Source organism: Hyperoodon ampullatus, assembly GCF_949752795.1.
Source record: "Hyperoodon ampullatus genome assembly, chromosome: 12".
Taxonomy (NCBI): domain Eukaryota; kingdom Metazoa; phylum Chordata; class Mammalia; order Artiodactyla; family Ziphiidae; genus Hyperoodon; species Hyperoodon ampullatus.
Window position 1 is genome coordinate 77,911,057 of NC_136925.1, and position 25,765 is coordinate 77,936,821.

At 37.7% G+C, this 25,765-nt stretch overlaps 2 protein-coding genes across 2 annotated transcripts in view; one reads left to right on the top strand and one right to left on the bottom strand.

The window, feature by feature from the left end:
• TFB1M (transcription factor B1, mitochondrial) overlaps positions 1–25,765 on the bottom strand; it is a gene marked incomplete at its 5' end in the record, with an annotated part of 72,091 nt that overhangs the window by 28,341 nt on the left and 17,985 nt on the right. Inside the window, 2 exons of the mRNA XM_079716950.1 lie at positions 17,337–17,456; positions 24,792–24,943. Of these exons, the coding sequence (XP_079573076.1) occupies positions 17,337–17,456; positions 24,792–24,943 (272 nt within the window). The remainder of the gene's footprint in view (positions 1–17,336; positions 17,457–24,791; positions 24,944–25,765) is intronic.
• Positions 10,754–11,036, top strand: LOC307061663 (small integral membrane protein 15-like; the record flags this gene model as incomplete). The annotated part of the gene is made up of 1 exon (XM_079716905.1): positions 10,754–11,036. The coding sequence occupies one exon, from the start codon at positions 10,754–10,756 to the stop codon at positions 10,976–10,978; it is 225 nt and encodes a 74-aa protein (XP_079573031.1). The 3' UTR covers positions 10,979–11,036.

The window sequence follows — 25,765 nt, forward strand, 5'->3', positions numbered from 1 at the left end:
CCCAAACTGAAATCTCTAGGACTTGTAAAGCATCAAGTACAAGCTAAGTGAAAACAGGAAGAGTTTGTTTTAAAATGGCTTAAGAACTGCCCTGTTCTGGCTGCTAATAAGAGGATTCTCCAGATTAAGTTCATTTACCTCTACCATTTTTGATTTACCCCTATCATTTAATATCGCACTGATTAGTATCTGGATGATAAAGGTTACTTTCAAGTTGTCATTTTTTTTCTTTTAGGTTTGACTCATGTTAACAAAAATGTTTTTATAAATGAGCTGCTTCAATTGGTTAATGGACGTGAAAAGAATTCTTAAAGAATAAAGGATGCTTTAAAAGATGTTAAATTATGATATGTAATTCAAACACTTTATAAGAAAATAAAAATTGAATTTTCTAATGTGCAAAGGTAACACTGTACACTGTTGTTTCTAACAATTTATTTGTTCATTTACGCTTAGGTATTGTTCATAATACAGTGGTAAAGGGGAAAAAGGCTACTTCATTGTACATTAATAACTCATGAAGTGGGAAGTTATCTTTCATGTGAGTAAATAATTTTGGATTGTGCATACAGACATACAGATTAAAATATTTTATACCTATTTTATTTGGTACATCATTCTCTTCTGTATCATCATCATTACATATTAACAGAATAGCTAAAATAAAGGTACGATTTCACATGGGAATTAGGAAGGCATTGAAAGTATATACTCCTGGACTTCCCTGGTGGCACAGTGGTTAAGAATCCGCCTGCCAATGTAGGGGACACGGGTTTGAGCCCTGGTCCGGGAAGATCCCACATGCCACGGAGCAACTAAGCCCGTGCACCACAACTACTGAGTCTGCGCTCTAGAGCCCGCAAGCCACAACTACTGAGCCCGTGTGCTACAACTACTGAGCCCATGCGCCACAACTACTGAAGTCCTAGAACGAGAAAACACCGCAATGAGAAGCCCACGCACTGCAATGAAGAGCAGACCCTGCTTGCCTCAACTAGAGAAAGCCCGCGCACAGCAACGAAGACCCAACGCAGCCAAAAATTTTAAAAAATTAAAAAAAAATTAGAAAGTACATATTCCTTTTGAGTAGTCAAAATACTTTCTAAACAAATGCCATCTATATTTTTAGCTATATGACTTGAGAATATACTGATTTTACTGACGTTTGAGGATTTCCATCATAGCCTATAATTTTGCAGAACCCTGTTGCATATCTCTTACCTCCAGTAATTTTGTTCATTTCATTGTGCTTCATACATATAAAAAAAGTGTCATCTGCAAAAATGCAATTTTGTTTCTTCCTTCCTTGGATTTATAATACTTATTGCTTATTTTATTCTTGAGTACATATGAAAGCATAACATGTTAAATTAGATTGTAACAGTAAATACTCTTATTTCTATTCAACACTTTTTTTATCTGGTATTTAAGGAGGGCAACTCAGGTATTTTTTCTAATTATAAAACTGGTTTTCAGTTTACATATTTATTTCTTTTACACTCATCCACTTTCAAAAAGCATTTGAGTCAACTTACAATAAAACTGCTGGCCCAATAAACAGAAAAACTAAAAGATAAAGAAGGTTAAAATTACCAAGAAAAGGAAGAGAGAAAGAATGCTAGTAAATAATCCTGGTTAAAGGTTGCTAAAGCAATTAAATATGAAATGTTGTTTAGAACTTCCCACACAACCAAGTCGGAGAAGGCCACATAAGGCATCTGATAGCTTTGTCTCCTGGAGGAAACCAACAGAGGCCGTTGTTGGTGCCATACTGCCCCGCCCCACCATTCGCCAGCTGTTCTGAGCGCTGGGTGCTAATGGCTCATAGATGTGGAGCCGCCTCTACTGCAAGGTGAGGGCACCAACTGTCCCTAGGAGGTGGCCAGGAGCCAGACCGACTGGCAACAGTACAACAGCCGCCCCTTGCCTCAAGGGAGGACAAAACCTGTGGGGCAATTTGTGCCCCCGAGCTCCCCTTCAGACCTCATCCTGGGACCCCCGTGGGACCAGGCTGAAGCTACGTCTCCAAGTGAAACAATACCCTTGCTTAGCTTTCGCCCTGCCTTGGCCGGCTTCCCTCACTCCTTCTCTTCAGAGTCTCCTCAATACATCACTTTCCCAAAAATCCTTACCCCAACCTCTGCTTCTAGGAAGCCAGACCAAATACAAAAGAATATTAGTTAACAGAAAAATATTAGTCTTCTGACCTTATGTCCAAAGGATTTTCAAATACAGGGTAGAAGACAGCAGAGGTAACAGCCTCAATATCAGATTCAAAAAACACTAAAGCATGAAAAATGGCTGTTTCTTATGTGGACCCATCCATTTACTAAGCTTATTTGACCAGAGGTTGAGGCCCCAATAGCGGGGGGCAAGCGTAGCTGAAAGCTTCTAAAATGCTGTTCTCAAAGGTCATGCGTGGATGCCCCAAAGTGCTGACCTTTTCTTTATGTCACAGGTGTAGCATCATTAATTCATCTTAGATTGTATTGACACAACTTATGCTTTAAATCTGTACCATGTTTGGGAGTCACTTGCTCCATGTGCCATACTTCTAAATAGGCAAAACTATATATAAATTATATGTATGTCTTAAAAGTTATAATCCACATTATTATATCAGGATATAACAACTTAGTCCATAAATATTTGTGTATAATCATAACAGTAAGATCTACCTTTCACTGACTGCCTCCCTGTGTGAGATACTCCTGTTAGGCACTGTATATTGATTATTTCTATCCCTCAACAACAATCCTTTAAGGGTGGCATTATTGCCCCAATTTGATGTATTGTTAACTTATCAGCTTATTAACATGACCAAGTTCTCATAACTAGGAACGCTGGAATTCCAGGAGGCCCAGCTGACTTCAAAGTACTTCTAGTTCTTCCACTGCTCTGTACTGCCTCTGTTGTATCAATCAGAAGAGCCTGTTGCAATTCTCAGATTGTATCTAAGTGACTTTTCTACTAGGTTGGGGTACAGGACAGTGGTGTGGGAAGGATCACCAGACCCATGACCACAATTTATAAAAGAAAAAAGATGACATAGAATTTTGAGGGACTAGCTAATGGCTCAGGATTTCTCACACTTGAGTATGGTTGTCCCTCAGTATCTGTGGGGGATTGGTTCCAGGAACCCCACAGATACCAAAATCAGAGGACACTCAAGTCCCTTATATAATGTGGCATAGCATTTGCACAGAACCTACACACATCTTCCCGTGTACTTTCAATCATCTCTAGATTACTTATAATACCTAATACAATGTAAATGGTATGTAAATAAATAGTTGTCCTATATTTGGCAAATTCAAGTTTTGCTTTTTGGAACATCCTGGAATTTATTTTTCTTGACTATTTTTAATCTGGGTGTTGGTTGAATCCACCAATGTGGAACCCGTGGATACGGAGGGCCGACGGTAATGTGCAGACTAGTTGAAATAAAAATTACTGTGGAACCCCAGAAATATATGAATTCTCAGGGGTCTTCAGATGCCAGCTTGAGAAACTTCAGAAACAAGTCTTACGTTCTCATGGAAACATTTTTGAACTGTGAATTTGCACTGCAAAAGAGAGATTTTGTTTTCTAATTGGTAAAATAATTTTATGAACTCAACAGTGAAATTAAAATACAAAATTTTTAAAATTCTAACTTAAAAATCCATATACTACAAACTCTAGTAGTTTAAGAAACATTAGAGTAGACCAGTTAGTCTAATTTTAAGAACGTAAGAGGCTGTGTTTTCTGTAAATAGAAAAGAATTTGGGGTTCAAACTTTGGGGACTGGGCTAGAGAAGTTAATGAGAGGGAAGAATTTGGCAAGAATTGAGCTCAACTACTTAGAGCAGGGTGTAGTTGTAATAGCTCCACAGAGTGAGGGTTCTGCCATTAAAGCTTGATTAAGTTAGTTAATTTAAAGACTGATAATTAGAAGGGTTAACCGATTCTCCAGGAAAAATCTTAAGATGGTTATAAATAAGCCCTTCTTGTTATATCACACAGGAAATTCTCCATATCTATTCTTAGAGTTTTGGTTGAGAATAAGCATTGAATTTCAGTAAACTTTTTCTGAGCATATTTTACCTGTGTTATGTTTATGACTTTCTCTTCTTGCGTTTAAAAGGGTTTAGCCAGAGGGACACCCTTGTACTGTTATTTTTATCATCTCTGTACGAACTCTTCCCCTTTCTTATTTAAGAAAATGAATTTTTAAAAATGTGCTCAATGTAACTATCAGTCAAATATTTCCTGGCTTTCCTCAGAGCATTCCTGATTTGCCCTAATAAGGTAAAACTACTTCAGAGCAGCAGCATATTCTTTTACAACTAAAATTTAATCATTTGATTTACTGTTTTCCTTTATCATAATACATTCTCTCTCCTCTGTGAAAACTGCTTTCCTAGATTAAAAATAAATCCTCTGCATGTAGTATTTACAACATGATGAAAAGCACATACAGAGAATTGCTATGAGTATGTTTAATTTGCCAAAAAGCAAACATCCTCAATAAAAAGAGAATCAAAGACATAGCTAGCTTTTTAACAAATAACAGTTTCATAAGACCTTAATCCTGGAGGAAAAGTACTTTAACTCTATGTGTATCTTATCCCTAAATCAAAGATACAGTTGACAATAACCTCTAAACACCATCAATTACTCTCAACTAGGTAACTAAAACAAAGAGTTAGAAACTTTCCACTAAAAATATTCTAATATCTACCCTGAGAAACCCTTGGTAAAATTTAGATGTCTAAAGATTCTGGATTACAGCAACCACCATAACTTTAAAAGCCTAAAGATAGTGGTTTCTGATATAACTGGCTCTTATACTACTGAAAACGTTATATATACATATATATGAACTATGAGAAGAGAGAAGGCTATATGGTGACTTGGTTTTCTTCATTACAATGGTCACCTATTCTAGGATAAAAAAAATCCCTGAGAGCACCACTGTGTTAAATCTGATCATGATCTATATCTCCAATCATTAAGTTCTGACTAGGATCTAATAGGATCTATTATTATGGAAGAAGTCATTTACAATATCTGAAAGCTTGAGATGATGAAGGGAGGTAATACTGACCTTGATTTAGAAAAAGCTGACAATTAAATCTGTTATAAAAGTGGAAGATGGACTGAATTCCTAAAGTCACCCGAAAGCATGGCTAACTGTGGTCGACAACATGGCAGAGGACGTGGAAGGTGGCAGCAAAGGCCATGGAGATGCCTCAGATCACGGTTCAATTTGTACAAACAGGTCAAACGCTATTGGTCAGGGGCTCCATTCTAAATCTATAACTTACGTCTATACCTAAATCTAAAAACCACATGATTTGTTCACGATATCTACTTATATTAGCTAATGTCAAATAACGTAAGGGAAACTTTGCAAGACTTTAGAGTTGAGAGTTTCAGCAAGAAGAAAGCTGTTCCTCACTAGCTGTGCACTCCCTGAAGGCAGATATCTGACTGGGCTACCACTCCTGTCACCACCCCCTCTCTGCCTAGCTAGGGCTTTTCATGCGGCTGGGGCTCAGGATACCTTCAATGAAGAAATAAATAAGTTTTTATAGCACACGTCCTGTAGTAACTCATCCAGCAGTGCTTTTGCTAAACTAGACACTGGCTTACTGATTTGTACTTTTGTCAGAGAAGATTGGTTTCTGTAATTAGCACTTACTCTTCTGTGATTAGCATATAACAGTCAGAGTCTAGTTTAATATCCAACTAGTTTTCCACAGATGACTGATCACAAGTAATACTGTCAAAACAAGGTCTCTCAAAGAAGTGGGGGAAAAATCATGATAAATATAATATGTTCGGATCTTTAAAGTGACATCAGCATCCTGGCAGCACGAGTTGTCTCTTTTTCTCTCCCTTTTTATATACAATTCATCATTCATAACCAAACAGAAAAAAGTGCCTCTGCACATTACACCGGACCAACCAGGAGATTTCCACCCACCTGTGCTTCAGGAAGTAGACAGACAGGACCGGGAAGGGGGCTGTGGACCCCAGGAAGGCAGTAAGCCTGCCCCACACCCAGCACCTTGACGGGGGTGGGGTGGGGGGAAGTGAAACTGGCGACTGAAAACCGCAGCAGACGCTCAGGGAGACAGAGAACTTGCGGAGGTCCAGCCAGACAGAGGGAGAACCAGGCACGCCACCAGAGCGGGATAAAGACAAGCATGGAGCTGAGAAGGAGGAACTCAGGAGTGAGCCCCCCTCCCTCCCTAGAGCAACACAGCAACGTGCTGGGCTTTCACCAGGACAGTGGTGACCTCCCCTCACAGAGGAGGTGGAAAGAGAAAGGGGCGAGTAACCGACCTCCCGGCTGCACAGATCGCAACTAGATGGACCTGCTTCTCTCCAGCAGCGTCTGGATTTCTGAGGAGGGACCTCCATGACTGGGACGAGGGAGAGGAAAGGGAAAGAGGCAGACAGGAATAACAGAGCATGGAAGGTGCTGGTCTCTGCTGTCTGCCTTGGGATTTCAGCAAGGGGTCTGCCATGGACCTCTGGGAGGACTCCCACTCAAGGACCGTCCCTACTGGGCTGTGAGCACTCAGAGCCTCAGGTGCTAAGCCCAAACCTTCCGCTGCTCTGCCACCGACTTTTTCTACCCAATTTTTTTTTTTTTTTAACACCCCCTTCAGAGTGCAGCCCCAAAGCCAGATCAGGTCAAGAGAAACCAAAAACTTGAGCTATAGCGCCACCTTCTGGAAAACAAAAGAAGGGTTTCTATTTGCCAGTCTTATTTTAACAAAAGTAAAAGTAAGTGTGCTACTTCAAATGAGATGGCAGAGGCACAATTCATCAAACACGATGAAAAACTGGTAACATGGTATTCACAAAAAGAAAATGGTAATTCCCCAGTAACTAAACTCAAAGGCACAGAATACTGTAATCTAACTTACAAGGAATTCAAAACAGCTGTTACGATGAAATTCAATGAGCTACAAGTAAACTCAGAAAGGCAATTCGATGAACTCAGGAATAAAACGAGTAAACTGAAGGAGTTCTTTACCAGAGAGATTGAAATTTTAAAAAGGAACCAAATTCTGAAGCTGAAGAATTCAATGAATGATATGAAAAATACACTAGAGAGCTTAAGAAATAGGGCAGATCAGACCAAAGAAAGAATTAGCAACTTGGAAGACAGGAATTTAGAAATGACTCAGGAGTGAGAACTAAGGTTCTTAAAAAGTGAAGAAATCCTAGGAGAGCTATCAGATATGATGAGAAAAACAAATATAAGAATAATCGGTCTTCCTAAAGGAGAAGAGAGCAGAGAATGTATTTAGAGAAATAATTGCTGAGAACTTCTCAAACCTGGGGAAAGAATTAAGCACACATGTCCAAGAAGCTAATAGAATACCCTATCACCTCAATGCAAAAAGACCTTACCCAAGATACATTATAATGAAACTGTCAAAAATCAATGATAGACTGTATATCTTCTTTGAAGAAATGTCTATTTAGGTCTTCTGCCCATTTTTGGATTGGGTTGTTTGTTTTTTTGCTATTGAGCTGCATGAGCTGCTTATAAATTCTAGAGATTAATCCTTTGTCAGTTGCTTCATTTGCAAATATTTTCTCCCATTCTGAGGGTTGTCTTTTGGTCTTGTTTATGGTTTCCTTTGCTGTGCAAAAGCTTTGAAGTTTCATTAGGTCCCATTTGTTTATTTTTGTTTTTATTTCCATTTCTCTAGGAGGTGGGTCAAAAAGGATCTTGCTGTGATTTATGTCATAGAGTGTTCTGCCTATGTTTTCCTCTAAGAGTTTGATAGTTTCTGGCCTTACATTTAGGTCTTTAATCCATTTTGAGCTTATGAAGATATACAGACTGCCAACAAACACATGAAAGAATGCTCAACATCATTAATCATTAGAAAAATGCAAATCAAAACTACAATGAGATATCATCTCACACCAGTCAGAATGGCCATCATCAAAAATTCTAGAAACAATAAATGCTGGAGAGGGTGTGGAGAAAAGGGAACACTCTTGCACTGCTGGTGGGAATGTGAATTGGTACAGCCACTATGGACAACAGTATGGAGGTTCATTAAAAAACTAAAAATAGAACTACCATATGACCCAGCTATCTCACTACTAGGCATATACCCTGAGAAAACCATAATTCAAAAAGAGACATGTACCAAAATGTTCATAGCAGCTCTATTCACAATAGCCTGCAGATGGAAACAACCTAAGTGTCCATCATCGGATGAATGGATAAAGATGTGGCACACATATACAATGGAATATTACTCAGCCATAAAAAGAAACGAAACTGAGCTATTTGTAATGAGGTGGATAGACCTAGAGTCTGTCATACAGAGTGAAGTAAGTCAGAAAGAGAAAGACAAATACCGTATGCTAACACATATATATGGAATTTAGGGGAAAAAAATGTCATGAAGAACCTAGGGGTAAAACAGGTCTAAAGACACAGACCTACTTGAGAATGGACTTGAGGATATGGGGAGGGGGAAGGGTAAGCTGTGACAAAGCGAGAGAGAGGCATGGACATATATACGCTACCAAACGTAAGGTAGATAGATAGTGGGAAGCAGCCGCATAGCACAGGGAGATCGGCTCGGTGCTTTGTGACCGCCTGGAGGGGTGGGATGGGGAGGGTGGGAGGGAGGGAGATGCAGGAGGGAAGGGATGTGGGAACAGATGTATATGTATGACTGATTCACTTTGTTATAAAGCAGAAACTAATAATAATAATAAAAAAAAGAGTCCTGTACCAAAATGTTCATTGCAGCTCTATTTGAAATAGCCTGGAGATGGAAACAACCTAAGTGTCCATCATCCGATGAATGGATAAAGAAGATGTGGCACATACATACAATGGAATATTACTCAGCCATAAAAAGAAACGAAATTGAGCTATTTGTAATGAGGTGGATAGACCTAGAGTCTGTCATACAGAGTGAAGTAAGTCAGAAAGAGAAAGACAAATACCGTATGCTAACACATATATATGGAATTTAGGGGAAAAAAATGTCATGAAGAACCTAGGGGTAAAACAGGTCTAAAGACACAGACCTACTTGAGAATGGACTTGAGGATATGGGGAGGGGGAAGGGTAAGCTGTGACAAAGCGAGAGAGAGGCATGGACATATATACACTACCAAACGTAAGGTAGATAGATAGTGGGAAGCAGCCGCACAGCACAGGGAGATCAGCTCGGTGCTTTGTGACCTCCTGGAGGGGTGGGATAGGGAGAGTGGGAGGGAGGGAGATGCAAGAGGGAAGGGGTATGGGAACAGATGCATATGTATAACTGATTCAATTTGTTATAAAGCAGAAACTAATAAAAAAAATCAATGATAGAGAAAGAATCTTAAAGGCAGCCGGGGGTGGGAAGGAAAGTAACCTACAAAGGAACTGCCACTAGGCTATTAGCAGATTTCTCAGCAGAAACACTACAGGCCAGGAGAGAATGGAATGACATATTCAAAGTGTTGAAAGATAAAAACTGCCAGCCAAGAATACTTTATCCAGCAAAGTTATCCTTCAAGTATAATGAACAAATAAAGGCTTTCCCAGACAAACAAAAACTGAGGGAGTTCACCACTAGACCTGCCTTGCAAGAAATACTGAAAGGAATTCTTCAAGCTAAAATAAAAAGACACTAATAATGACATAAAAGCAACAAAAGAAAGTACACAATACTCTTGCAAAGGTGAAAAACAGTCAGAATTAGAAAACTTTATATTAGAGTGGTGTGTTAACCACAATTATAGCATAAAGGCTTAAGGAAAAGAATATTAAGGGTAACTATAGTTATTACAATTTATCTGTGAATCCACAGCATAAAAAGTGAGATATCAAAGATATAAAAGAGGAAGAATGAAAGGGTGGAAACTTTATAGACAAAGATAAGGTGCTATCAGCATAAAAAGAAGTGTTTTGTTTCTGAGATGTTTTACGTAAACCACATGGCAACCACAGAGCCAAACTCTAGAGGAGAGTCATGAAAGATAAAAAAGGGAAGACTGAGCAAATGACCGTGGAAACCCACCACGTTAGAAAGGCAGACAGAAACAGAGAGGCAAAAGGAACAATGGTGATACAAAATAACCAGAAGGCAAATGGTAAGACGGCAGCAGTAAATCCTTGTACGTCAATCATCACTCTAGGGGAGTGGGGGGTCCGAGCCCACTGTCTCGGGCGCGACGTAGGGGAGGCCGGTGGTGGCCGCAGCCGCAGTTTTGCCCCCGTGCCCGGCGGAGGCGGCCACGGCGCCGACGGCCCAAGGTGTGGCGGGGACGACCTCTGATTCCCGGGGGCCGCCCGTTATGCGAGCCCCGCCGGGCCCGCGCTCGCCGAGGTGGAGGGTCTGGGGAGCGTGGCCCCAGGGGCGGGCGGCCGGGTGCGGTGAGGAAGGAAGGAAGGGTGAGCGAGGAAAACACAAGGAAGGAGGGGAAGTGCGGATGGCTGTGAGGTGCCATCAGCTGCAGCTTTAGGCGCCGCGCGGGTCTGGTCTGGAGATCAAGCCCGGCCGATCCTTCTCGGAAGGAAGAAAATATTCCTTGGAGTGTGGGAGGCGTGTGCGCTTGGGGTCCGAAATTGAGGTGCATGGGAGTATATAGAATTTAATCATTCTCTCAGAAGTGTATGGTAGAGCTAAAGAAGACAACCAACCAAGGGTCATCTGAAATTGTGATTGGCTAATAATCCCAGGACAAAGTTAGAGATCACTACTCAAGCATAAGGCCTCTACAAAGATGTTTGATGTAAAGGCTTGGGCTGAGTATGTTGTGGAATGGGCTGCAAGGGACCCATATGGCTTCCTCACAACAGTTATTCTGGCCCTAACTCCACTGTTTCTAGCAAGTGCTGTACTGTCTTGGAAATTGGCCAAGATGATTGAGGCCAGGGAAAAGGAGCAAAAGAAGAAACAAAAACGTCAAGAAAATATTGCAAAAGCTAAACGACTAAAAAAGGATTGAAGGAATGAACAGGCTCTGCAACCAGAGGAAAATCATCTGGAAAATTATGCAGCTTTGGAAGGACCCATTAAGGTTTCTTTTCAGATCTTATGGCAGTATTATTTAGTAAATGAAGTCTGAGCATGTGGAAGAATCATGTTAATTCTTACCTGTACTATAGCAGCTTTTAGGCTTCGGTGTAGAAGTCTGTTGACAGTCACTGTAAATTGGCATTTATTATGCTACAGATTCTTTATAACTGACTTAGTCATTTGCCTTTTTGCAGCCTATGTACTAAAGTGAAAACATCCTGTGGAGAAAAATGGCTTTAGATTATGGACTCTATTCAAATAATGGCTTAAAATGGGGTCCTGTTCTGGACAAAGGAGATTAAGAATGTAAAAATCAGAATTGTCCTGAGGTGAAAAGCATGCTTTGGCTTAAAAGAGATACAGTGTATTAATCACACCTTTTATCATTATTACTTATTTCTTGAAATAGAATCATTTCTGGCTTCCTCAAAGCAAAGTATTATTATTCAACGAGTACTTCTATTTTCTGTATTTTTCTCATTTTAGCTTTTGAGATACTGGTAATTACCAGACATTCTGCATTTTTAAAAATCTAATTTTATAAAGAATTCTCTTATTATCTTGACCATGTAGATTACCACTTACTGGATATAACAATTTTTGTACTTATGAACACTGCCATTTTCTTAGAGATGACTTGAGTAGAGCAACACTATGATTTAAAGCTTGGAGTAAAAATGCCAAACCTTGTAGTACCTTGGAACCAATTAATTCTCACCTGTGCTGTAAGTAGAAATGTGAAGTAGTTAAAATGTCTTATCAAATAATTTACTGGTTATATAATACCACTTTTGTTTTTCATTCCATTCTTTTAATTCTTGTGGTAGTGATGTCCTTTACTTTTTTGATCAAACAGGTTCATGGTGAAAATTAAAATTCAAATCTCTTTTAAGGAACTTTTAAAGAGTAACAGTTAAGTCATATTTCATAAATGGTAAAGAAAGGCTTAACAGTTGGAAAAATTTTGTTTAGCATAGTATTAGTTGGGTGAAAAAGGTGTAAATCATGTCAAAATTAGAATGTGTTATAGTTAGAAATAAAGGACTGAAGGATATTTCCTTCAGTTAAGTAGTATAACTGGAACTTTTTACTCTTTAACATGGCTTTTATAAATGCATGGTTAATAATTTTATTTGTTGTCAGTAATTAATAGCTTATTGATGTTTTCCTCACCCCTGATAATGAATTTTAAACTACAAAAAAACTGTCTAAAAGCTTTAACTTAAAAATGAAACTAGATATTGAAATAAATTTGATACATTTTTATAAAAAAAAATCATCACTCTAAATATAAATGGACTGCATTCACCAATCAAAAGGTACACAATGACTGCATGGATTAAAAAAACAAAACCCAACTGTATGCTGCCTACAGGAAGCTCATTTCGGCTCTAAGGACACACATAGGCTCAAAGTGAAGGAATGGAAGTGGAAACCAAAAGAAAGTGGGTAGAGCCACACCTGTATCAGATGAAATAGACTTCAAGCCAAACAATGATAACAAGAGACAAACAAGGTTGTTATGTAACGATAAAAGGGTCAATACATCTTGAAGATATTGACATAATAGTTGTAAATATATATACACTCAGCACTGGAGCACTGAAATATATTAAGCAAATACAGTAAGTCCCCTACATACAAACCTTCAAGTTGCGAACTTTCAAAGATGCGAACGTGCCCGTGTGCCAGCTGTTGTGCTGTACTACTGTACTTTTCAAGGTACGTACTGTAAGATTAAAAGTGTTTTTAAAAATTTTTGTGGGTTTTTTTAATGTATTATTTGTGTGAAAAGTATTATAAACCTATTACAGAACAGTACTATAGAGCCGATTGTGTTAGGTGGGTACCTAGGCTTTGTTGGACTTAGGAAAAACTGGACTTAAGAACACACTCTCGGAATGGAACTCATTCGTATGTAGGGGACTTACTGTACTAACATATCCAAAGGGAGAAATAGACAACAATGCAATAATATGCCACTGTCAGCAATGGATAGATCATCCAGACAGAAAATCAACAAGGAAATGTTGGAAACCATACTCTAGAACAAACAGACTTAAACATATAAAGAATATTCCACACAACAGTAGCAAAATACACATTATTCTCGAGTGCACGTGGAACGTTTTCAAGTATAGATCATATGATAGGGCATGAAACAAATCTCAGAAAATTAAAGATGATGAAAATCACACCAACTATCTTTTCTGACCACAATGGTATAAAACTAGAAATCAGCAAGAGGAAAGCTGGAAAATCTAAAAATATGTGGAAACTAAACACACTTCTGAACAACCAATGGGTCAAAGAAGAAATCAAAAGAGAAATAAAAAATTCTCTCAAATAACAAATGAAAATACAACATATTAAAACCTATGGAATGCAGCAAAAGCAGTTCTGAGAAGTTTACAGCAATAAATGCATATATTAAGAAATTAGAAAGATCTCAAATAACCTAACTTTATACCTCGAGGATTTAGAAAAAGAACAAAGTTAGCAGAAGAAAGGAAATAATAAAGACTGGAGTGGAAATAAATGAAATGAAGCCCAGAAAAACAATAGAAAGAATCAACAAAACCAAAAGCTGGTTCTTTGAAAAGATTTAAAAAATCGACAAACCTTTAGCCAGACTAAGATGAAAAGAGAAGACTCAAATAAATAAAATTAGAAACGAAAAAGGAGACTGAGACTTACAACTGAGACTACAGAAATACACAGAACCATACAAGACTATTATGAAAAACGATATGCCAACAAATTAGACAACCTAGAGGAAATAGGTAAGTTCTCAGAAACACACAACCTATCAAGACTGAATCACGAAGAAACAGAAAATCTGAACAGACCAATAGTGAGCAAAGAGGTTGAATCAGTAATCAAAAACCTCCCAAAACAGAAAACCCCAGGACCAGATGGCTTCACTTGAAAATTCTACCATTCAAAGAAGAATTAACACCAATCCTCTCAAACTCTTCCAAAAACAGAGGAGGAGGGAATACTTCCAAACTCATTCTATGAGGCCAGCATTACTTTGAAACCAAAGCCAGATAAGGATACCACAAGGAAACTATAGACCAATACCCCTAATGAATACAGATGCAAAAATTCTCAACAAAATATTAGTAAGCCCAATTCAAGAACACATAAAAAGGATCATGCACCATGACCAAGTGGGATTTACCCCTGAGATGTAAGGATGGTTCAACATACACAAATCAATAAATGTAATACATCAATCACACTAATAAAATGAAAGATAAAAATCACATGATCACCTTACTAGATGCAGAAAAAGCACTTGACAATTACAACATCCTTTCCTGATGAAAACTTTCAGTAGATTGGGTATAGAAGGAACATAGTTCCACATACTAAAGACCACAAACAACAAATGCACAACTAACATTATACTCAGTGGAGAAAACCTGAAAGCTTTTCCTCTAAGATCAGAAACAAGACAAGGATGCCCACTATCACCACTCTTATTTATTTAAGAATATTGGAAGTCCTAGCTAGAGTGATTAGACAAGACAAAGAAAAGGCATCCAAATCGGGAAAGAAGGAGTCAAACTGTCACTATTTGCAGATGATATGATTTTGTACATAGAAAATCCCAAAGACTCAACCAAAAAACTCTTGGAAGTAATCAACAATTTCAGTAAAGTTGCAAGACACAAAAATCAACATACAGAAATCAACTGCATTTCTATATACTAAGAATGAAACATCTGAAAAGAAATAAAACTATCCATTCACAATAGCATCAAAAACAATAAAATACTTAGGAATAAATTTAATCGAGGAAGCGAAAGATCTGTACAGTGAAAACTACAAGACTTTGCTGAAAGATATCAAAGAAAACACAAATGGAAAGACATCTTATATTCATGGATTTGAAAAATTAATATTATTACAATGTCCATCCTACCCAAAGCCATCTATAGATTCAATGCAATCCCCATGAAAATACCAATGGCATTCTTTACAGAAATAGAAAAAAGAATTCTAAAATTTGTATGGAACCACAGATGTCCCTGAATAGCCAAAGCAATACTGAGGAAAAAAACAAAGCTGGAGGTATCACACTTTCTGAGATATCATACTTCCCAATTACAAACTATACTACAAAGCTACAGTAAAAACAAAACAGAACAAAACAAAAAACAGTATGTTACTGGCACAAAAACAGACACATAGACCAATGAACAGGATAGAGAGCCCAGAATTAAACCCTTGCTTATATGATCAACTAATATTTGACAAGGGAGGCAAGAGCACCCAAGGGAGCCAAGAGCACCCAATTTCTTCAATGAATGGTGTTGGGAAAACCGGATAAACACACGCAGTGAAATTGGACTCCTTTCTAGGATCAAACACTTAAACACAAGACCTGACACTACACAACTCCCAGAAAAAACAGTAGGAAGTAAACTCCTCTCCTTGGTCCTGGCAATGATTTTTTTGGATATAACAACAAAAGCACATAGAACAAAAGCAAAAATCAACAGAAGGGACCACAAACTTAAGAGCTTCTGCATAGCAAAAGTAACAATTCACAAAATGAAAAGACAAACTACAGAATGAGAAAAAATTTTTACAAATCATATACTGGATAAGGAGTTAATACCCAAAATATAAAAAGAGCTCCTACTACTCAATAACAACAACAAAACCCCAAATAATCTGATTAAAAGATGGGCAGAAAAACTAAATAGACTTTTTCCCAAAGAAGATAACCCAATGGCCAACAGGTACATGAAAAAATGCTCGACATCACTAAGCATCAGGGAAATAGTAATGAAAACCACAATGAGACATCACCTCACACCTGTTAGAATGGCTATCAAGAGGATAAGAGTCGGGGCTTCCCTGGTGGCGCAGTGGTTGAGAGTCCGCCTGCCGATGCAGGAGACACGGGTTCGTGCCCCGGTCCGGGAAGATCCCACATGCCGCGGAGCACCTGGGCCCGTGAGCCATGGCCGCTGAGCCTGCGCGTCCGGAGCCTGTGCTCCGCAACGGGAGAGGCCACAACAGTGAGAAGCCCGCGTACCGCAAAAAAAAAAAAAAAAAAAGAAGAGGTAAGTGCTGGTGAGGATGTGGAGAAAAGGGAACCCTTGTGCACTGCTGGTGGGAATGTAAGTTGGTGCAGCCACTACGGAAAATGGTATGGAGTTTCCTGGCAAAATGAAAAACAGATCTACCATATGATCCAGCAATTCAACTTCTGGGTATTTATCTGAAGAAAATGAAACCACTAATTCAAAAAGATACATGCACCTCTGTATTCATTGCAGCATTACTTACAATAGCCAGATATGGAAGCTAACCTAAATGTCCATCAATAGATGAATGGATAAAGAAAATATGGTGTATATTTTATATACATATATTATGGAATATTATTCAGTCATAAGAAAGGAGGACGCCCTGACAACACAACAATCTGTGACAACACAGATGGACCGTGAGCACATTATGCTAAGTGAGGTAAGTCAGACAGAAAGACAAGTACTGTATGTTATCACTGACATGTGGAATTTTAAAAAGCCAGACTTGTGAAATGGTGGTTACCAGGGGAGGGGGGGACAGGAAGCTGTTTAAAGGCACAAACGTACAATGAGTCGTAAATAAACCCTAGAGATATAATGCACAGTAAATATAAACAATATTGTATTATAATCAAACTTGCTAAGAGACTAGGACTTAATTATTTCAACTATTAAAAAGAAAGGATAATTATGTAATAAGATAGTGGTGCCAATTATTGCTACAATGGCAACTATATTACAATATATAAATGTACCAAGTTAACATGTTGTATACCTTAAATTTATACAATGTTAAATGTCAAACATATTTCAATACAAATAAACAGATAAATAATGTTTGATGTAACTTTAGTTAGAAGTCTCCATCAGAAATCACAAAGAAATACTGATTTCTTTTTTTGAGTATTGGGTGACCATATAACTCATCTTAAATACTGGGATACTTGTAAGGGTAAAGGGGGATAATAATAATAATGATAATAGCAGCACCAGGGCAACATGGATAAACCTAGACATTTGGTCATACTATAGAAGGAGAAGAAAAATTAGAATAAGAACTATTCATACTGTGATGTTTATGGTTCTCAGTTAGGAGAGGTAAAGAAAAAGGTATGGTACGGTTTGCATATAAGATCAGATTCTAGAGATAATTTCCTATGACATATCCTCACAGGAGCAAAGATTACAATTAAAATCCTAATTCTGGTATACTAAAACAAACAAAAAGAAACTCACCTCTGGTTTGGGGATGAAAGCCTGACCTGGAATTGTCAAAATGTGCTGAACATTGCAGAGGTACTGGGCCATGATGGAGAGGCGACTACGCTGCTTGCTTCCTGTACTGGCTGTAAGTCTCTGCACAAGGGCACAAAGGAATTTTAGCAAATAATTCATTCATTATCTATGAACACTAGGTAGATTCTTTGAGATAAATTTTAAAAGCACAGGCTATCTGACATGATACAAAGCCAACATGGAGAATATTTTCCTCCAGTACTAACTGAGGTACATCTAAGAAGCGTGAATTATATCATATACAGTGCACTCAAAAAAAATCATATAAGAAAACTTCCCTACCACTGGCTGTTGGGATTTTCAAACCACTGTTATATTATGTAGAAGATACTGTATGAAAAATATTGATAAATATTGATAAATGAAAAAGTTAGCAAGAATAATGAAGAACTAAAGATGCTTTAATTTTATGAACTACCCCAATATCTGCATGAACATTTTCAGTGGTGTGCTTTTCTTAAATGTAATAAAACCTTGAATATTCAGAACTATTGAAGAACTGGCTGTTTTTGACAACTAATTTTTATAAAAAACTAGGAATTTATTCTCTTAAGCACCCAAACATTTTTATTTTAAAATTAGGTATATTCAAATTAACTCATAAATACAATTTCAACCAATAACCCAAAAGGATTTTTAGAAAGAACTTTAAATTCCATATAAATTTTATATGAAAAAGCAAAGGGCCAAGACAGCCAGGATAGTCCTGAAGAACATCAGTAACTGGGGGAACAGGGGGTAGGGGCTGCTGTGTGGAGATGAGGTGGGGGTGATTCACCTTGCCAGATATCAAAATTAAGGCAGTATGGTATTGTTAGAGGTACAAACAGACCAATGGAACAAAAACCTTAGAAAGAGACCCAAGCACATTGTGGACATTTGAACTGTGACAGATGTGAGGTAGCAGCTGCCAGTGGGAAAAGGAAGGATCCTTCAGTGATACTGGTGTAAACAGGAATCTACAAGGAGGACAATGGAGGTCCATATCTCACATCACAACCAAAAATAAATTCCAAGTGAATTAACAGGAAGTGAAAAATTTTTAATTTTTGTAACTAAATATCTATGACCCCCATGGTGAGGAAGAATTTCTTAATAATGCAAAAGCAGAAGCCAGAAAAGAAAAGACTGATATATTTTGTTCTATTTAAATTAAAAACTTCTGTGTAATAAAAACACTATAAAGATAAGTCACAGACTGAGACAAGGTACTTGAAACTCATATCTGACAAAGGATTAGCGTTCAGAAGAAACTCCTACAGCTCAATAATCAAAAGATAAACAACTAATAGAAAATATGATGAGAAATATGGTAAGAGCAACCCAAATGAACCATAACCATAAACTATGCTTAAGTAAATTACAGATTAGGGACATGCATATTAAAACCATATGAGATACAGTTGCATATTCATGAAATGAACAAAATTTAAACAACAGAAAAAGAACCTGACAGAACCTAATACTGGCACCAATACGGAGCAGCAGGAATTCCCATATGCCGCTAGTGAGAGGGGAAACTGGCACAAGCACTGTGGCCTGTAATCTGGCAATATATATAGCAAAGCTAAAACTGGGTAAACCCTTATGATCCTTTAGGTCTACCTTTATGAATATATCCTAGAGACCTGCTTCACAGGGAGATATGTACAGGGATATTCACTGCAACATTATATGTAGTATCCAAAAAAAAGTGGAAAAACATAAACGTCCATCAATAGGTGAATAATTAAACTGTGGTAATTTTGACAATGGAATGCTAAATAATAGTTACAATGAATAACAAGAGACACCAACGTAAATCCCAAATAGAGTAAACAATAATTGACAGAATATATGTACAGTATGACTCCACTCACATAAAAACTTCAAAAGATTATTTCTTATTGTTTACTCTCTATGTGCATGTGTATATCTATCTATATCTGTAGAGCAAGCAAAACATGTTCATGGGCATAATATCAATTTTAAGACAGTTCAATTCATAGGAGGGAAAAGGGGGATAGAAGAGGGCTCCAAACATATTTCTTAAAAAAGATATGAAAAATATGGCAGTATATTAAGATTGGACAAAGCTGAGTGGTGGATAAAAAAATTAGGCATACTTATTTTTCTAAAATGTAGCCTGCTTCTCTACGTTCTTAGAACTCCCTGGACATTCTAAGTCTCTTTTAAATGACAGAGTCAACATTACAAATACCAACAATTACTGGAATAATCCTGGTGTCAGGTATGCCTGTGCTGTGCCGTACTACTAAACAGTCAAAGACGGAGTGCTTTTTGAGTTACAGGGTTGGCCAAAAAGTTCATTTGTCCCCCACCACCCCACGCAAGATGGCTCTAGTAGCACTCAGCTGTCTTTAACTACATTCGAAACACATTTGTTAGATTGTGACAGCTGTCATATCAGTGTGCACCGAAAAACTTACCAAAATTGGTAAATTTTTGTGTAGCTATTTTAACATTGAAGACAAAAGAAAAAAGCGACATTTCCTGAATATTACGCTTTATTATTTCAAGAAAGGTAAAAACAGAACTGAAACGCAAAAAAAAAAGATTTGTGTAGTGTATGGAGAAGGTGCTGTGACTGATCAAATGTGTCAAAAGTGGTCTGTGAAGTTTCGTGCTGGCGATTTCTTGCTGGACGATGCTCCACGGTCAGATAAACCAGCTGAAGTTGATAGCGATCAAATCGAGAAATTAATTGAGAACTCAACATTATACCACCCAGGAGATAGCCAACATACTCAACATATACAAATCAAGTGCTGAAAATCATTTGCACCAGCTTGGTTATATTCAAATGCTTTGTTGTTTGGGTACCACATAAGTTAAGTGAAAAAAACCTTGACTGTATTTCCGCATGCAATTCTCTATTTAAATGTAATAAAAACGCTCCGTTTTTAAAACAAATTGTGGTGGGTGATGAAACGTAGATACTGCACAATAATGTGGAATGGAAGAGATTGTGGGGCAAGCGAAATGAACCACCACCACTCCAAAGGCTGGTCTTCATCCAAAGAAGGTGATGTTGTGTACATGGTGGGAATGGAAGGGAGTCCTCTATTGTGAGCTCCTTCCAGAAAACTAGATGATTAATTCCAACAAGTACTGCTCCCAATTACACCAACTGAAAGCAGCATTTGATGAAAAGCGTCCAGAATTAGTCAACAGAAAACGCATAATCTTCCATCAGGACAATGCAAGACCACATGTTTCTTTGATGACCAGGCAATAACTGTTACAGCTTGGCTGGGAAGTTCTGATTCCTCCGCCATATTCACCAGGCATTGCACCTTTGGATTTCCGATTACTTTTGTCTTTACAAAATTCTCTTAATGGAAAAAATTTCAGTTCCTTGGAAGACTGTAAAGGGCACCTGGAACAGTTCTTTGCTCAAAAAGATAAAAAGTTTTGGCAAGATGGAATTGTGAAGTTGCCTGAAAAATGGCAGAAGGTAGTGGAGTACATTGTTCAATAAAGTTCTTGGTAAAAATGAAAAATGTGTCGTTTATTTTTACTTAAAAACCGAAGGAATCTTTTGGCCAACCCAATATATTTACTGTGCTGGGTGTTTCTCTTTCCTGCTTCACTGTCATGTGTCAAACTCTAATAGTCCCTTTTACTTTGCTGCTTCTAACCAGCTGTGGGCATGAACACCACATAATTTGGCTTGTAAAAGCTCTGCCTTAGGTAAGATTTAAAAATAGGCTTTAATCTGAGATGCTGAGAAAATTTCCTATGGGCAAAGTTAACCGTAGATTTTGTAGCGTATTCTGTTACTTAGAAGCCATCCCTCATCTCAACCCTTTTTACTTTAGATTACCTGGCTCTTGTCTGTATTTGGACAGTTAAAATTACCAGGAAGTCAAGTTCAAGACAAGTGATGAGTTGCTACAGTATATATAACAAAATAAATTCTTCCTTTCTAAAATGCAAAGCCAAGAACTGTACATATTCTCATGCAAATATCAAAAACAAAGACAAATAATGGAAGTATAGATTTAAGTTAAAGAATAAGCTTATGGATCAAATGGTCAAAAATATTTCTACTTCTTTATAAAGAAAAAAGGAACTTTACCACTGGCATAAGATTCAAAATTTTTAAAATGCATTGTGCAAACTGGCACAATTCAAAGCAGTTGTGTAAAACTAAAATGCAGCATGAACATAATCACAAAATTAGAAAATAAACCAAAAGAAATGCCCAGACTTAAAAAATTATCTCATCCTGGATTTTCTTCCGGTATTTTACTTTACATCTGAAAGGTGTGTTCCTACTGAAGAGAATTTAAAAATCACTTTAACCAAAAAGTAAACCAGGGAGGCATGGATAGTAAGCTAATTTGCTATAAAGACACATTTAAGTACAATATATTTCACCTAGAGTGCTATGTATCCAGTTCTGCCAGGGGAAGGGGTGTCCTGATGGACACCTATCCAATGTAACCCATCCAATCTTTGTAGCAAATACACACACAGGCTGTGGAGATGAAAATATGTGAATCATATCTTATAACTTAGAAGAAAGCAGCACACATACCTGTCCCTAATTTATTAAGGAAAAATTCAAGCCAGAAAGCTCTGCAAAAAGATTTCATTAAACGCTAGCATAAGAGTTAAACGGTCGATCAACCATTCAAACATGAATTGATGTTTCTTTGATAGATGTATTACAGGTAAAGCTATGAAAATTCAAACTCCATCACAGGATAGATTTGTAAAGCAAAAGCCCAGGGAATCAAACCAGGTAATTTTTCAGTAAAAAGAAAAACTCTTAACCCTTGAGCTTTTAAAAAATTCTGGTTGAGTATAAGAAAAACAACGGGTCAAAGAATTCACAAGGACAGTGTTATTTATTTCCCTATTCATCTAAAATAATTTTAAGTACAAATAGAAAAATTAGGCTTATACTTGAGAAGCTGCACAGCCAAACACCAGGGACGATGAGAACTAGATAATTAACGGAGAGGTGAGTCCCTCTCTGCCAGGGATGTGACCATTAACCAGCCAGGGTCCCCTGGAGATGGCAGGAGATGAAGAGGCTGATGCTGGACCCAGAAAGAAAAGACCACAGGTCGGGTCACAGAAAGAATGTGAACATCGTGACTTCAGCAGAAAACATATGACCTGTGTTGAAGTTCAGCTTTCCCTGTAACTAGCTCCACAACCTTTGGAAGACATTAAACTACTTGGAACCTCAGTTTCATCGTCTATGAGGTTAGATGAGATTTGTTAAAGCCTCATTTATTGCTACACAGTCTGATTCTATTTTATGATGAGCTGTAACTTTAAACTGTCTACACGACTCGTAATGTGTGAGCTGAATTCTTAAATTTACACCCTGTAGTCTTAGGAGGAACACGCTCATTTCTGTTCTGTAACTCACAAAGCCAAGCCAAGCAAATGTTTAAAAGTGCCTTCTGTGGCTAAATACAAAATTACAAATACGACAGTGTCAAGAACAAACAGAAGTTATACAAGAGAATGCTGCTTAGCCTCCCATTGAAACTTTCACTTGCAAAGGTCAGAGGAGCAGTGTCATCTACACTTCTAAAGCATTCCGTTAATTACAGACTTACTATAAACTCTTCTCAATATTAATACTAAAATTTAACTAAAATCAACTTTTTGTTAAAGAAAAATAATTGCATACGGTTAAGTGGAAGCAACACTATTATGAATAAGCACACCTGACACTGAGTCACTGAAGATGTTACCCCACCTCTTCAGCCTCTGTTCCTTTGCTCGTTCCCCCCAAAAGAATCAGAGTACATAGCACTTTGCATTTCTATTGTGTTACTGAAGAACAGAAATACCATAATAATCATGTCAGCTGAGAAAAAAAAACCAAGGACAAATCCCAAAGTTGAGAAAACAAGGAGAACTATTAGCATGGCCTCAATTCAAACCAACAGAAGAGAATTAAGAGTCACGAGGAGGAGATGACTAGGACCTTAGGAAAAAGAGGATGTCATCTTAGAGTTTCTAACAAACACAAAAGGGTACTACATTTTTGTGATGGATTTTATAGCCAAATAATCTAAAACAAAGTTTTTCCAACTGTGGCGTTATTGACATTTTGGGCTGGTTAGTGCTGAGTAATTCTTTGCTGTGGGGGACTGTCCTGTGCACTGAAGGATGTTTATCAGCATCCCTAACCTCTATCCACTAGATGACAGAAGCATCCCCAACATTAAAAAAACAAAAACCTCAGAATATCCAGTATCTTGTCAAAAATTATCAGGCTTGCAAAGACCCATAGCAAAGAGGGTGGGCAAAGTCAACTGGTAAAACAGTACAGAAATGACAGAGGTAATGAAATTAGTAGGCAAAGATCTTAAAATAGCTATTACAAATATCATACATATGCATAAGGATGCCAAGGAAAGCATGAACATAATGAGAGAAAGGGAAGATATGATAAGACTCAAATGAAACTTTTAGAGATAAAAATACAATTTCTGAAATGAAAAATAAACTGAGTAAAATTAACAACGGATTAGACACTGCAGAAAAGAGTGGTAAATTTAAAGTTGCAGAATGATCCAGCATTGCCACTTTCAGGTTTATACCCTAAAGAGATCTTGCCTATGTGCACCAGTTGACATCAAAATAGGAATGTTCATGACAGTTTTGTTTGTGATAATGAAACACTGAAACTAATGCAGGGTCCCAAAACAGAAAATGGACAGAGAAATCTGACAGTAAATAGTTAAAGAGTGGGTAGTAAATAGCTGTACAAATAAACTACAGCTATGAACATGAGCAGATCAGGATAAAAAGAATACAGAGAATACACGTTTTATGAACCCACCTGTATAGAGTCAAAAAATGGACAAAACTAAAGTATATTAATTCTACAGATAAGAATCTATGTGATAAACTATGCAGGGAATAATAATTCACAAACTCATGGTATAGATTATCTTGGTAGCATGTGGAGGACAGGAGATGTAATCAGAATGAGGTATACAAGAGGGTGTCAAAGATGTTTGTAATTTAATTATTGACTTGGGTGGTAGAGATTCATATGTTCTTTTTATTAAGCCATACATACACAAAGCCATGCATATATATTATATACTCTTTTGTATTTATATGTCATAATGAAATTTTAAAAAAATGCTTATAGTCTACAGATTCCCTCCTTAAACCTCTGCACTTTAAAAACTGCTCTCATCTGCCCTGAGGGTTTATTTTCTAGAGAGACAAACTTGGAACACTCCAGCCACGGGAATGCCTAGCAGGCTTATCAGCTGAATCAAAGTCTATCTATTGAATAATAAGACATGCAGCCCCCTTCCCTTTCTCAACTCCAAATTATCACATTCTTTTTGTTTTCTTTGGTAATTTGATCACATGATAAAATAGCCAGAAAAAGTTAAAACTTACCTCCGCCACTTCCTTTTGAAAAGTCAAAGTCATTTGGGTTCTGCCATAAGCAAAAGGTCCGTTTCTATGAGAAACATTTTCAAGCCATTTGATAATCAGTGGAGTTGATACACTAAATGGCAGATTTCCAATAATATGTACATTTGGAGGATCTGGTTGGCATGAGAAAAAAAACTTGGAATGATTATTTCATCAATATATTCTGAATACAATTTTAGCTAAGAGTAAAATCAAACTGGGTATTAACAGCATCAAACAAAAATATAAAAAAGATATGGCTGAGTATTTTCCAGTCCATTTATTCTTCAGAAGCAGTGTTTTCTCACAATCCGCTTTGAATTATCAAGGAAAAAAAATCCTACCTAATTACTATTCAGTCAGTCAAAGTCTTCAGGTTTTGGCTTAGGAAAAATATGAAAAAGAACTGGTTTGAGGGAAAAGATCATTTGCTTTGGACATGATGAGGTCAAAGTTCCTATGGGGCACCCAGATGAAGCTGTCAGATACTTAGGCAGGGGATACAGGCTGGACATGAAGATTAAGTGTGTGCAGTATATACATGGTAAGTGAAACCACAGGGGAGGAGTAATCCAGGCAAGCCTGCTGCATGAGAACAGCAGATTCCACCCCGTCCCCGCCATCTCAGAAACAACATGTAAGATGTGGGTGGAAAAATAACACCAGCAAAGAATAGTTAGAGAAAGCTCCCAACAATGTAAAAGGAGGAATAGGAGGGCCTGGTATCAGGGAAGACAGGAGCAGAGAAATAGTCTAGAAGAGAGTAACAGTCAGATTAATGCCAGGGAACTTGGGATGGTTTGAAGCAGGCAGTTAGGTCGGTTGTCACTGTGTCTGTGATGGGCTGGGCAGGCAGAAACCTGAAGGCTGGTGTCGAGAAGAGGACAATGGGTTGAAAGGGGGAGACGGGCAGCGCTAGCGTCTCTGAAGGAGCCTGGCGTGCAGCGGCCAGAGAC